A 15,455-nucleotide genomic window follows, 5' to 3' on the forward strand; every position below is an offset into this window, starting at 1 on the left:
AAACACAACACAAACAAAGTCACAAACACAATTTACTTTCAGTGTTGTTGGACAAGTACAATTTAAGCCTGTGGAACAACTTTCTTAGTAAAGTTAGCATGTTTGATAGTTTGTTCACAGCTGTCAATTGAATATTATTCACTATTTCATTAATAGGCTACTGCTTTTTAGACATCATGCTCGTTTTCATACTAAAGGGGAAGTACTATCCATATTTGGACATGGAATCTATGAAGAGCATGGCTCAACTGTAAATGTGGATACTTGACAGCTTCAATTAGTAGTTGGTCACACTTAGCCAAAACGCCACTGTTCTGGAGCCCGGACTTGCGACTGACATAACAAGCATATTCGCTTATAATAAGCGGATACGGCAACACTGACACTTGGTAATGGCTGGGTAAATACGAATGAGGTTTTGTTGTGGAGTCCACAGAAGCACGTATCGCAAAGCTCCGCCCTCAACTATTCGAAATGATGTTCTTGTATGAGGCACTGAGCGAGGGAGAGAGTGAGCGAGAGGTGTGGGGGGGGGGAGCGAGAGCGCATTCGGTCGGAAATCACTTCACTCTCACATAGGCTATCCACAGTATACAGGCGCGCGGTGAGCTGCGGCACTGATGATGAGAGCACGCGCACTGGACGCTACCGGACATAGCCTTGGACGATTTTTCTGTTTTCACTTTTATGCACAGACAGTTGTTGACTGAAGGTCTACGTTTTGAAGGATGTTGTCGTGTGAAATTGGAGGTGTCGGGATGCTTTGAGCCCGGTCCGGAGTACCGCTGGTTCGGGGTTTCCTTTCGTGCGCAAAGAGAGGACACTTCTCTCTGATGTGCGTAACCACCATCAGCCAAGTTGCGCGCTCTTATTTTTTGACGTGACACTTTTTGCTAAAGTTCTACAGGACCAGAAAAGGGTGCTGTCTTTTGTATCGAAAGGATTGCGGTGGTGCTGAATTTTGGATATCCAAAAGCGCTTGATTTGTAGCGTGCAAAGCTTTCAAGAGCACATACAACTAAGAGGAGTAACTATCCATTAAGGTATATGAGATTTATTTAGTTATTGATATTTATACATTTGCATATTTGTTCGTCTTACCAATGCGCTCTAGTGTTGTCAGTAAGTGAGGTTACCATGTAGATATACTTTTCTTTATAGAAAGGTACCCTATGTGTGTGTTTCTGTGCGTTTATATAAATCATAATTACGACAGACATATAATATTAGCTCGACATAGTGCTGTCACAAGGATTAGTGATTAATGAAGTTCTCATTATAAACAGAGATTGTGAATGGCTGCTCATCTCAATTTAAATATCAGGAATGTATCGATATTTTAAGTTAACATCGCCCTCGATTGTCCTCAGAGCTGATTAGCTCACATGTGACATGTTTTCCCTGCACTACTGCTATCGATGTTTCTTCATGAAACCGAGCGCTCGAGTGGATCGCCAATCAACGCTTGCTATTACATTTCCACACATAGAAGCCTTTGACCCCATGGATCCACACATATAGCAAAACATCTTCATCTAGCTCAAGTGCCGGTCAGTGCATCTTCGCGTAGATTTTAATCGATTCCTCGCTCTGATATGAAATATTCATCTCTTTACAGTGCGCCCGAAACGAGCGAATTATCTAGATTGAAAAAAAAATAAATAATAATAATAATAATTTAATTATAAGATGATTATATATATATATAACTTTTTTTTTTCTACCCACATCTGGCAGGAAACCCTCACAGGAAATGCGCTTATAGCATGTACACTTGTATAAGCACTGTTCAAAGTATACAGAATAATGAATCTGTATTTTGTGAGCTTTTATGGATAGACCCTTAAGTTTGCTCTCTTACTTGGTTATTCCTCGCTCTCGCAACACCTGTTGCTCTCGTTTGGCGCATTTCTCATATACCTCTACTTTTCTATCTCAGTGCGTGTAACATTTTTGCGGTTAACTTTACCCGCAGAATGTCGTCTAGTCAACATTTCACGAGACGCACTATTAATTAGGCTTTCTTTCCTTGGTACTTAGTCACCAGTAATCGTCAAGGAACAAAGCATTGCCTGTCATAAGAGCGGAATCCGGTCTTTCTGGTCGCTCCCGTCGTCGGGTTGCTTTTAAACCTGTTCGTCTGGTCCAGGCTGGGAGAAACAGTGTGAAAACACGGGAATGCTTAGGCTTCATTCCGCGGAGCTGTGATCGGACATCTCGATTCTTTTTCTGGTTTATTTGTAGGCAAAAGCGTTCAGCCGGATGCAAAATTGTACAGCAGCCCGCAATGGCTTGCAAATGACCTGGTCTAACTCGGAGCGCATTCATCCGCAGGTAAAAGTCATTTTCCTTCTGCTCTCATCGAGATCGTGTTCTGTAGGCATCAGCACATATGCACACAGCGGCACTTGAGCGAGATTCTCGTGCCGTTCCAGTAGATTATTGATCTGTGGATCTTATAAATACGTTATTTTATCCCTTCCTCAATTTCTTCAATAGCCTGCTGAAACTACTGACCCCCTGTGAAGACTTGTACTTTCTAAGGAAGTCAAATCCGAAGTCGTGTGCTCTTAAAGCATATTTTACGTGTAACTCCTTTCGGTGAGATATTTACCACAAAAGTTACAAGTTAGCCATGGCTCTTATTGTCACCTAGCAAGGCGCTCACGAACAGAAATCGAGTTGTCTGAGGATGAAACCATAGCAACAGCAGACCGCTCAGCCTGTCGGACGATACGTCGACAAACATAAATGCTATCGTGTTTGTTATAGATTTACGTTTAAACAAATGGGCTATATAACAACTTTATTTTTGTTATAGTTAACGTTCTCTTTCATATATATCGACAATAGCCTATCATACTCGTCTTCTATGGAGATTCCTTTTAAAAGTTAAAAAGCACTGAAGAATCAGCACATTTCGGGCAGTTGATTGTGATACAACGGATGAGACTCCTCTCAGACACACGGAGAGCCCAGTTAAAGCTGACCGTTTGAATGGACCGAGACTTCAACGTTCAGTGTAGAAAGTAGACAACAGAGAGGCCTTTTTAAGGTTAAAATGCTCGTTTATCGATTATACCTCAATTATCCCAAGTAACCGCGAGTAAATGTTTTTAAAAGGGCTCTTGTTAGAAATCACATGCAGTTTTGACTGTAAATGAAATACCCAGTACAGTGCCCAACTGAGCAGATTCAAAGGTTATGAGTTGCTTCCTTGAATTGTTTCTAGTCTTTACTGTGACAGGCTTTCTTCTTCTTCTTCTTCTTCTTCTTCTTCTTCTTCTTCTTCTTCTTCTTCTTCTTTTTAATTAATATGTCCATGCATAAATTATTTGTTTAATTAGCTTAGTTTTTCACTTACTGTGTAACGACAATTTCCAGCTGACAAAACCAACCTAAAATGACACATTTCAGCATTTCTGTCTTTATGGGTAGGCCTATGTTTTATTGTAGGAAGTGATGTTAAAAGAAATGTACGGTTTAATTTCTTGTTAGGCAACATATAGGATCCTTCAACTGTATATAAAGGGGTTGACGCGATTTTGCAAAGGAAGACATGTTCCTATTCAAAAATATAGATTTAACCTAATCCCTACCCCTTATTCTAACCCTAACCATAATTTATTCCTAAAATCAGTAGAGAATGATAGCTGATTAACAAGGTTTAGAAGCACCTAACCCTGATTGTAAACCTAAAACAGATATTTTCTAAAAAAGTTGAATCTCATTTCTGTTTGGTTGATTAGAAAGTTGTTTCAGGATCGAAAAGGATGTTGATTCAAGTACTTGGTTAAATCACACTCGTCATATATAAAGACAGTAAATATAATGTGCAATTATACTATTCATGATAAAAAAATCATCTATTGTTCAAAATGAGCTTTACAGCCCATCCTTCCCATTTTGACAGCATTTTAAATTTAATACATAGATATTAAGTAAAACAAAACCAATTTCACATATTTTGTTATAACCTCTTGGTCTGTTTAACCCATAATATTAGCAGCACTCCTCCTGTCTTTGTCTGTGCTATCATTGTGTGTGTGTTTTTGTGTAAAGCCTTGTGTAATGGTGTGTGAGAGTTTGCATGCCAGCCTTGTAACTGGCCAGCTCTCTCTGTGTAACAGCCTGGTAGACAGCAGCGGGGCAGCAGTTCATCTCATCTGAAAGCGGGTGCAGACTAATCTGGCCCCACAATGGCTGAATGAAATAATTAAAGTAATCCTCTGTGCCTGGCACTTGGCTGGGGAGGGGGGCCTTGGGCCACCCATCTAAAACGGGTCACTGAACGTCGTGGAGCTGGTGGCCTTTAGAGGCTAGATGGCTGCAGCCGAGGACAAAAGCTCACATGAGCTCAACTCATTGGCTGTGGTCACTGGCATCAAAGTATTGACGCACTCAGTATTTAGGATGTGGTTGGTTAGTGTTTATTGCCTACTGAACTACTTTTTAGCTCATTTATGTGCTTTCAGGAGGATTAAATTACGTGTTCTCCATGAGAATGAGTGAATATGAATGCATTTTATTCACACTTTTCGATCCCCTTGCTGATTTATCAGCAACATTATTCAATTGGTGAGTCTTTTGGCTTACCTCGTGTAACAGTAAGCAAATAAATATTCAGCTTTTATGCTATATTTCTCGAATACGCACTTCAGGTGCACACTAAAATGTCAGCATAGCCGGATGAGTTAACCATTAACCTAGGACAGATGCTGCACTCACCGTTCCTTCTGAGTCAATCATTCTCCTGGGTTCAGACAAGAGCTGACTCCTGAACCCTCATAAATGTCACCGCTTTAATTTAATTCTTTAATCATCGCATTGAAACCAGAATGAGGAGGGGTTAGCACAATCATTGACTGAGTGTGTTACCATGACGCAGTGCCACCGCTGTGCCTCGTCCAGGATTCCAACTCCTGCCACGGCGGTTACATAAATGCTTTTATTGCTCTATTTTCCCAAGAATCACCTTGCTGTTTCATGCTGAGCTGGATTCCACCTGGTGGTGGGGGGGGGGGGGGTGTCTTGGCACAGGTATGCCATCCTCATGTTTTTTTTTTTTTTTGCTGGCAAAGGAAGGGTGAGTGTTGGTACAATGATGAATTCCTCATTACAAGTCTCTTAAGAGGAAAGAGGGAGAGTGAGGGAGAGAGAAAATCATACAGCAATTTTAAAGCATGTCAACGGGGGAGGCTTTAGAATAGTAATTAGCCCTTTAAATCTGTTAACCTCCCCCTGTGCAACAACACAATGGTCTTCTCGACAGTATATATATGAGCGCATCTCTGAAAGGGCATGGGAGGGCATAAAAGGATGGTGTGCATATGGTGTGCGGTTTTGTTACAAGAGACAGTTGTGAAATGAGCAGTTTTTGCTCACGGGAAATGAGAAAGGAACCGCATTCCCCGAAAGGCTGATGCGAAAATTCTGGCCAAATGTACTGTGAATAATCTGTAAAGAGCCAATGGTGAGATTCCATAGGGGGAACGCCAATTCACTTCTTCCTATGCGCTCACAGCTATTGATTATATTAATGACATCCAGCTTATACACAGCAGTACAAGATGAATCAGGCTGCACTGCCTGAGAGCTGAGAATGAATTCTCACAGGATTATGACAGTAGTCATAAATACCGCACTCTGGCGACGCCTGTCTCCCTGCAAGGAGACTTTAGCTGTGGCTCGACGATGGTGCATTTGAAGACGTTATTAGAGAGGTGGACAGTGTGTGTTGATTTAGGGCCTGTCATAAATTGCCTCTCTGACCATGTAATGATGACGATCACAGCTCATAGGTGAAGAAAAGCCCCACCGACAGCCTAATGTCATTGTAATGGCTAGGGTTTTTGTTTACCTGTATGAAGGCTATGTGCTAACTCTCTGCAACTGAAAGGTAAGCTGTCTGCAAGGTAGCGGTGCTTGATTTGACTCTGTTAGGGCCTTTTCTATCATGTAAAAATGGCTGCCATTAAGGCAGGCCACTCATATGCACTTATGGATTTCCATTACACTTATGGGCATGTGATGCTCTGTCCATGTCTTTCTGTCTATGGACACTGTAGTCCCTCAAGAACCTCAGTGCTCTCCACGTACGTCTATGTCTTATGTCTTGTTATTGTCACTGTATGTCTGAGCCTCGTCACAAGCATTTCAATGCCCAGTTTTCCCCAGTGTTAACTATCCAAATGACAATTAAATGCCTCTTGCCTCTTACACAGGAGAGTGTTTAGCCAAATCCCAAGTTGTTGCCACCCTATCCTCAAACAGGTTCAGCTGGCTTTCTTTTTTTATGACTTTCATGTTTTTCTGTAAAATTTTCCATTTGCCCAAGCATCTGGTCAAAAACACTCAATGACATTACTTTGCTGTGGTTGTTTTAGATCTTGTGTGTAAGTTTAACACACCCAAAGATGTATGTGCACACACGTGCATTCATATTCATACAAGAGTGTGGGAAAGGATGTCTACAGCCTACATTAGGATTCCCAGAGTACAGTGACCCTTAACACAGGCTCTTTATGTCGGGCCCTTGAGAGCAAAACATATTTACACGCTTTTCATGATGCGAGAATGTTTTTGAGCTTTGTTGTTTTTGTTAACTTTTCCAGTGCACGTTGAAGATGTGATGTTTTGGTTTCGTTTATATATAGATCTTTTCCTTTTTGTTTTAACAAATAGCATTTTAGTGTCATTTTTTCAGCCTGGTTAATCCTTGACCCAGCCGGCTTTTTAAGGTTGACCTTTTTTCATCAACACAAGGTAACAAATTCAACACACACCTTAAGCAGAGACTATGACGCATCACTGTGAAATGCCAACTCCATAAGATGGTCTTTCAAAACCACAATGAGAGATACATTGCTTTTAAAGATGAGGAATTTTTCACCTCTGTAGCCCCTTTTGTGGTCTGCGCTGTTTAATTAGCCACATGAAAGTGTGTCAGAGTCTTCTGTCTCGACAGATTTTAGAATTATACTGTGAAATTAGTAAGAAACGAGTCAAGCTCTCATCATATGTGTGATCAGGGTCACACATCCCACCGTTCATTTCAGCATCATTAGTGCATTGTTCTCCCTACAGTGTCTTTGCCTTATAACTGCAGTTGTGTGAGTGTGTTTGTAATCACTGGTGTCTAATTTGTTTATATTAAAACTGCCTTTCCCATGTATAGCAGAGTGTGTGAGGTGGTGTTTGCTTGTTGCAGTTATCTTAGCCATTTTTCATTGCTCTATCCACACGTTTTCTTTTCCTTCTTTGCAATCTGTTTAATGCTAAAATATTGTATGGTACATGCACTAAACTACTACAACCAATCAATACTGATGAGTGCATGGAAGAAGTCACTAACTTTTAGTCCCCAAATGGCTGCTCCAATATGCTGACAGTCATTTTTCTTTGTATATTTGTGGTCTTTAATAAAGTTTTTTTTTTTTTTTTTTTTTTTTTTTTAACCTCATGGAAGGTGAAATTGAAAGACTGGTTTTGATTCTTTAGGCTTGGTATTCAAAGGCAGAATGGTACTGGTGGCAGCACTCTCACATCCCCCTTTGGTTCACTGCTGGGTCGAGTTGAGGTGCCTGTCTGCTCTGGGCTGTAATCTAGCAGCCCTGCCTCATTAGCAATGGTTAGCATGGTGGGATAACATTCCACATATGTTACAGGGGTCTGTGATTACCACAGCAGGAAACATGACCTTAAACGTGATGGATTAATCAGAATCTGATTTATTTATTTGATTTTCTTCTTTTTTTGTTCTTTTGCAGTATGTCACGCTGTGTTTGTTAATGTTTGGTGAAGTGGCAGGAGTGGGGCTGTTGTCAAGACACCCTCTATAGACCCGTCTTTTACCTCCCCATGGTTGTGTGATGTTGCCATAAATTTGGAGCCATTTGCTGTGATAACTATAGTGGCACTGGAAGATTAGAAAGCCACACTCCTTTAACGTGTTCAGTAACTTAAAGACTCAAACAGGACATAGAAGATTCATGCTTTTGGTTTCTTTCCCACTTTCTGTAACATTGGTAACATTGTTTTATATGGTTTTATATTGATTGTTATAATATTCAGTTTATTTTGAGAATATATCAGAATGTGGAAGTAAAGTCAGTGGCAACTTCCAGTTCACACAAACTTTCTAAAATAAAGAACATATTGATTTCTATAAGCTTAGAGTAACATGGACCAAAAAATAATTTTAATTGTATTGCCTTTTATTTTAAATTATTTATTTATTTATTATTATTATTATTATTATTATTATTATTATTATTATTATTATTATTATTATTATTTAAGAATCATGCTTGATTTTTGGTGGGTTTTTTTTCACCCTTTCGGTGATGAGAGCTGAGACAGTTCATCAATAGGAAAGGTAGATCAAGCAGAGTAACACCATTATTTGAATGGACATCTGCTAGCTTCCTCCTCTCACAGGGTCAGTCATCCAGTGCATCTCTCAGGAATAAGGACATATGTTGTCTTTATGAATTAGACATGACATGAAGTTTGCAGAATGAAGGTCAAACACAAGTAACTGTTTGTGACACATTTACTGCCTCTAAAATGGATAGGTTTACAACACACAAAGGGACAATCAATCATAAATCCCTGGGAATCAGTACCATAAAACTGTGGCGGCCATCGCTTTGCAGGCTTCTTGGCATTGTCAGAGACTTTGAAGGATTGTGCCTGAAGAATGAATGTTTCTCTAATTTTATTTATTTGTTTGCTTGATCTTTTGCAGTAACAGACTGATGATGTGCCAGAGTGCCAATGTGATGTGGTCACGGTGGAGTGCCATGCTAGTGTGGATTTTCCTCCTCCTCTGTTGCTCTGCAGATGTAGTCAGCACCATCATCTACCAGGTGACAGAGGAGCAGCCGCCCAACACACTGATTGGCAGCTTGGCATCTGACCAGGGCTTGCCAGACACCGGTCACCTTTACAAGCTTGAGGTCGGCGCCCCTTTCCTGCGTGTGGATGGGAAAACAGGGGATATCTATACTACGGAGATCTCGATCGATCGGGAGACTCTCAAGGACTGTCGCAACATTTTTGAGGGCGATCCTTGTTTCCTAGAATTTGAGGTGTCTATTACAGACCTGATGAAAGGCACAGGACCTCGGCTCATCGAAGGCCGCATCGAGATCTTGGATGAGAACGACAACACTCCACAGTTCTCTTCACCTGTCTTGACATTGTCGATCCCGGAGAACACACACGTGGGTGCACTTTTCCAAATCCCTGTGGCCACCGACAGGGATTCTGGAAGCAATGGCATCGCTGATTACGCGCTAACGACTGGCCCTGAAGCTGCCAACCTTTTCAGCCTGCAGGTGGCGCAGGACTCAGATGAGAAATTGCCCCAACTCATTGTATTGGGAAACCTGGATAGAGAGCAGCGAGATTCATATGACCTCAACATAAAAGTGATCGATGGTGGCTCTCCACCCCGCCAGAGTAGCGCCTTGCTCAGGATCACCATTACAGATGTCAATGACAACGTGCCCAAATTTGAGAAGTCACATTATGAGGGTGAGCTCCCAGAAAACAGCCTAGTGGGTTATTCTGTTCTACAAGTAAGTAATCGATTTGTTTAGTCATGCTTTCTATCCAAAACTAATGTAATAACATGATGCTAGCAATGCTAAGGTTATGTCATATACAGGAAAGTTATATTATACTTTGAAATGCATGGTAAGTCATATTGCATGAAAATGCCTGTTGGATCCATCACAAATTTGTCTTAGTATTATATTTTAATTTAATACTTTTATAAGGTGACTATGTATATATATATAATGTTTTTATATAAAATATAAAGTAAAGTAAAAAGATGTATACATGTAATTTTTTTGTGAATATAAAGAATGAGCTCTGAGTAACAGGTAAATTCAATTAAAATTCAATACATCAAATAAATATTATTAGACCGCACATGACACAAGAGTTTCAGTGAACTCACCTGTAAGCAAGTATTATGCTAAACCTTTAAACTGAGCACTAAGTAATAGAGGAGCTGATTTGACAGCTTGGCAATAGAAGTGCACTCAAGCCCCACATACAGAGGCTGACAAGCTCTTGTAAATGGAAGTCTCAGTTATCCCGATGGGCTTTAGCCTCGGTTCACACACAACAGGGTTAAAGCGGAAGAAATGAGAAAGCCAAATCATATTTTCACACGCAATCGATTGATCCCTCACGGTCCCTTTAAATTTTCCTCTCAGTCTTCATAAGCATCCTTAAAAGCCAAAGTAAATAAGCAGTGGTGGTATTAAAACAGCTTAATGTTGTGATTTCAGAGGGTTGTACATTTTGTACTTTAGTATTTCAGCTTGTTCAGGGAAATGTTCTTCAAATACTTTAAATGAAACAAATTCCCAGTTAGTATGGCATATGAGATGAAGTGACTCATATAGAGTAATAATAATTTAAGCACCATGAATAATCTTTCAGATTAGGAGCTGTTCTCTGTACTACATGGACTGAAACTCCATGCATGTTTCGTACACAGACAAGCACAGAACAAGGAGTGGATGTAGCAGGAACAAGGGAATCTTGATTGTTTCAAAGCTTTAATCAAGCCACACTTCGATTCAGAGCTGTTTAAAATTATATCCCAAATTCATGATAGACCAGAAAAAAATATGTAGAAATCTGTGCCAAGACTGAGCCACTTAAGTGATCTCTCAAGTTAACTTCATCTAGCAAACTACAGCTGATTTTGGAGAATTTAACTTAACACAAAACACAACCTAATCATGTTTATCCCCCTGAGTAAGTGCATTTCTCATTTCTCTTCTTATATTGAAAACTGAATAAAAACCGATTCCCATTTGTTATGGTATTACAAAAAAAGCTGTTTTCTGGAGTCAAATGAGTTGTGCTTTATTTTAAATTCCAGGAAAATTAAGTTAATTTATCAATTAGTCTGATGTAGTTCTTGGATGATCTTTGGGTCTTTTTTAAGTGTGTAAAATGTATTGCTGGCAATATGACCAAGTGTTTTAATCCCTGTATTGACACTGATATGTAATCCTATATATCATCTGTTTTTGTAAATTAATTATTCAGTGCTTTGCTTATTTTCATTTTGTGTTGTATTGATTTAGGTGAAGGCCTACGACTCTGACATGGGGCCCAATGGAGAGGTGACCTACAGCCTCCACCAGGCATCACCAACAGTCCAGAGGCTCCTCAGCATTGACCGCAACACAGGCACCATTTTCGTTAAAGGCACTGTGGATCGTGAAGAAATTAGCATGCTCAAGTTCTACGTCCAAGCTAAAGACAATGGTCCACAACCAAAGAACTCCAAAGCCCTTGTAACTATTACAGTAAAGGACCAGAATGACAATAAACCCACCATCAGGATCCGGGGCATTGGGCTTGTGACGCATGATGATGGTGTCGCTAACATATCGGAGGACATGCCAGTAGGCACAGCTGTGGCTTTGGTGGAGGTATCAGATGAAGATGAAGGTGAAAATGCAGTTGTGACCTGTGTGGTCGCAGGGGATGTGCCATTCCAACTGCGTTCAGCTAGTGAAACAGGCAATGACCGCAAGAGGAAGTACTTCCTCCAGACAACCATGCTACTGGACTATGAACGGATAAAAGACTACAGGATTGAAATTGTAGCAGTGGACTCTGGCAACCCTGCACTATCCAGCACAAATTCCCTGAAGGTGCAAGTGACTGACATGAATGACAACTCCCCAGTGTTCTCGCCTTCTTTGTATGAGGTAGAATTTGCTGAGGAGAACCAGCCAGGTGACAAGGTTCTGGATGTGGTAGCCACAGATGCCGACAGCGGGACTAATGCGGAGCTGACCTACACTATCACTGGTGGATCAGTACCCGAGGGGCTCTTTGAAATTAACCCCAACACAGGAGAAGTGCATGTCATGAGCCAGTTGGACCGTGAAAAAATAGATCACTATCAATTTCTAGTTGCAGCAGCTGATAAAGGTGTACCAAGCTTGAGAGGAACTGCCACTGTTGTCATTAAGGTGCTCGACAGGAATGACAATGACCCTAAATTTATGCTTAATGGTTATAGCTTTTCAGTCCAAGAAAACATGCCGCCCCTTAGTCCTGTAGGAATGGTAACAGTCAACGATTACGACAAGGGCGAGAATGCTCGTGTTCAACTTTCTGTAGAACCAGACAATGGCAAGTTTATGATTCAAAATGGAACGTACACTATACTTTCGACTATTTCCTTTGACAGGGAAAAGGAGAGCACCTACAGTTTCCGACTTAAAGCTGTTGACGGAGGTGATCCACCACGTTCTTCCTATGTTGGCATTACCATTAATGTTCTTGATGAGAATGACAATGCTCCATACGTCACCAAGCCCTCAAACTCTTCATACAAGTTCTTGGATCCCCGCACAAGCCCAGAAACACACGTTGAAAGTGTTAAGGCAGAGGACATGGACATCGGCTTAAATTCAGAGATGGATTTCAGTATAGTAGGGGGCAACCCGCATGGATTGTTCCGCATCTCTACAGAAGGTGAGATTATATTGGCTAAAGAGTTCACATCGAAACACATTGGTCTCCACCGTCTGGTAGTAAAAGTTAAGGACAAAGGCACGCCGGCACGCCATACGACTGCACTGGTTCATGTCTACGTCAATGAGACCATTGGCAATGTCTCCCATGTCGAAGGACTTGTTGGACACAGTCTTTATACGCCACTTGAAATGGACATAGCAGGAGACCCTGATTATTCTCGAGACCAGCATAGTAACATTATTTTTGCAGTCTTAGGTGGCTTTTGTGTGGTCATTCTTATCATTGCAGTGGCTATGATCATCAGGCATGTCGTGCTAAAGGAGAATAAAAGTGGCTACCAGGCAGGCAAGAAGGAGACCAAAGACCTCTATGCCCCCAAACCAGGACCTAAGAGCAACAAGAACAAGAAGGCAAAGAAAAGCAAAGCCCCAAAGCCTGCCAACCCATCTGAAGAGGATGAGGGGGGGAGTCTTCAGAAAGGCCTAAAGTTTAACCACATGAATGAAAGCATCATCGATAGCCCAAGGATTCACCTGCCGCTCAACTACCCCCCTGGGAGCCCAGACCTAGGGAGACACTATCGATCTAATTCTCCCCTGCCATCCATTCAGCTCCAACCTCAGTCACCTTCTGCCTCAAAGAAACACCAGGCAGTGCAGGACTTGCCAGCAACCAACACCTTTGTAGGAACCGGTGACAACAACTCAACAGGCTCGGACCAGTATTCGGATTACAGCTACAAGGCCAACTCTTCAAAATATAGCACCAAACAGGTAGGAGACGACTTCGAAAGCATGGCAGGGTACCACAGCACAGGGTACCGAAGCACAGGTTACCAAAGCACAGGGTACCACAGCAACGGGTATCGCAGCAACAATGTGTGGACTAATGATATGTATTAGGGGCTGGAACTGAATGAATGTCAAACCAAAGCTGCACTGATCACACGCCTTGCACATCATTGAAATATCTAATTGCTTTATTTGTCCACCCCTTAAAAAAAAAAAAAATCTTAATTTAATTAGTACTCATTTAAATGAAGGAGCCAATCCTGCACAAGTCTTATTTACCTTTTTATTTTCTTTGAGGTGGTAATTCTCATTTGGACAGTGTTTATTGCTGCCACTCAATAGATGAACAGACCTGCTTTCAACATCCTTTGCAACACATTTTTGGATATAATAACTTTCTCAACATAAAGTTTTGCCTTATTTTTTGTATAAAAACAGAAAACTGCACTGATTAAGTTAAAATACACATGAAGAATGTAAGCTGAACATATTTGAACGTTTCCGTGGCACATTTTGGCGGACATAAAACATGTTTTTAATTATTTAGACTTTGTTTAGCTGGAGTTGTAGTGGGTTATTTTTACAGATTAATGGACATAATTCCCCTGTTCTTGCTCAAGCTTCATTGATTGCAGATGCAAAGAGTGCCTTCTTTTTTATGTACAGAACTAAGTGAGATGGCTTAATGCAGATTAATAATCAGCTGTAGACATCAGAGTGTGCCACTGAACATTGTTGAAATAATTAACTGTGGAATTTTCTACCAGGCTGTGAATAATGTTACCTTAACTGTAAATAGAAAGCTACTTGACATTAAAACTTAATCACCTTTCTCAAGTACATTTCTCTACTACTGAACAAGAAAACCAAAAATGGATACCATTTGTCTTAGACTGTATTAGCAAATCATTGGAGATAATCATGGATTTTTTTATTTATTTTTTGGTTGGGGGAGGGGGTTGTTGTTGTTGTTCAAATTCTTGATGAACAAATTTAATAGCTTTATATAGAAAAAAATTGCTTAATTAATTTTTAACACACCAAACTTTTCTTTATACCAGATTTGTAAATAGAACCAACCAGATCTCAGCTGCTTTCATAGTGGTTCAATCCTTTTTATTTTTTTTTATTTTTTTTTTACATTTGAAGTATGGTTCTAAGTGATATGTCTCCACATTTAAAGCAATAATCACTTGTGATGTTATTCTGGAAAGATGCAATGTTTAAAGTATGTAATGCAGGAGCAGCTAGGGCTTTACACATAATGCAGCACACAGTCAAGTTTAATATGACCCTTTGCATTCTGCGAGGAGTGGAACTGTATTTAAAGCTGCAAACATCCCCATTTCTGTTTAATTCCTGTTATGTGTTATTTTGTTTCTGTTGATTTGCAATTTGTATTTTGTATGTTTCACAAGTAAAGCAAGTTGGCTTTTAATAAAACTTTTGTGAAGGTGTTGCATTGTGGATTTAATGTTAAACAGAAACAGTGCATTGGAATTATTCCCCAGGGACATGAATTCTTAAGGTACAGTATTTAATTTGCATATTCCCATTTTTGTGTATGACATTACCATTTTTATACATCACATTTTACAAGTAAATATTTATTAAGTAAACTCTTTTTACTTAATAACCGACACCATAAAAATGTATTCTTCAAAAACGATTTTAAATTATCTTGGTACATCAGCTATTATTTTAAGCTCTGTATGTTGATAGCTAGACAAATGGATTGATTTTGGTTTACTATTCAGCCAGTTTTATAGTATTCACAAAATGCAAAAATGTCAGTCTTATGTGATCCACATCTTAACACAATTAATATGATACATTTATTACATTGCTCTTCTTGGATTGAGCCAAACAAGTCACATATATATATATATATATATATATATATATATATATATATATATATATATATATATATATATATATATATATATATTATCAATCAAATCTCTATTTTTTGGGGTCCCATATTAAGGTTTGAGGAATAGGATCAAGGTATGGTTGTCAGAGGTCTTGTTAGGATTTGTGTACTATTTGATTGGCTTCTTGTATGCCGGTAGCTAATCTGGGCTCCAAACACACACACATAGCCTTTCCTGCCACTGCCGACCATTAAAATTC

General features: G+C 40.0%; 1 protein-coding gene across 5 annotated transcripts in view; it reads left to right on the plus strand.

The window, feature by feature from the left end:
• The first annotated feature begins 375 nt into the window (after positions 1-375).
• Positions 376-15,455, plus strand: part of LOC128027449 (protocadherin-1) — a 142,866-nt gene continuing 127,786 nt past the window's right edge. Inside the window, exons 1-3 of one of the 5 annotated variants that reach the window (XM_052615069.1) lie at positions 376-1,043; positions 8,750-9,584; positions 11,118-13,301. In XM_052615069.1, coding sequence (XP_052471029.1) covers positions 8,760-9,584; positions 11,118-13,301 — 3,009 coding nt within the window. In that variant the 5' untranslated portion in view covers positions 376-1,043; positions 8,750-8,759. Of the gene's footprint in view, positions 1,044-2,148; positions 2,335-8,749; positions 9,585-11,117; positions 14,777-15,455 lie in introns of those variants that run through there. The other 4 variants (XM_052615068.1, XM_052615071.1, XM_052615072.1 and 1 more) reach the window with 4 other exon arrangements.

This window comes from Carassius gibelio, chromosome A14 (assembly GCF_023724105.1).
Source record: "Carassius gibelio isolate Cgi1373 ecotype wild population from Czech Republic chromosome A14, carGib1.2-hapl.c, whole genome shotgun sequence".
In the NCBI taxonomy this organism is placed as follows: domain Eukaryota; kingdom Metazoa; phylum Chordata; class Actinopteri; order Cypriniformes; family Cyprinidae; genus Carassius; species Carassius gibelio.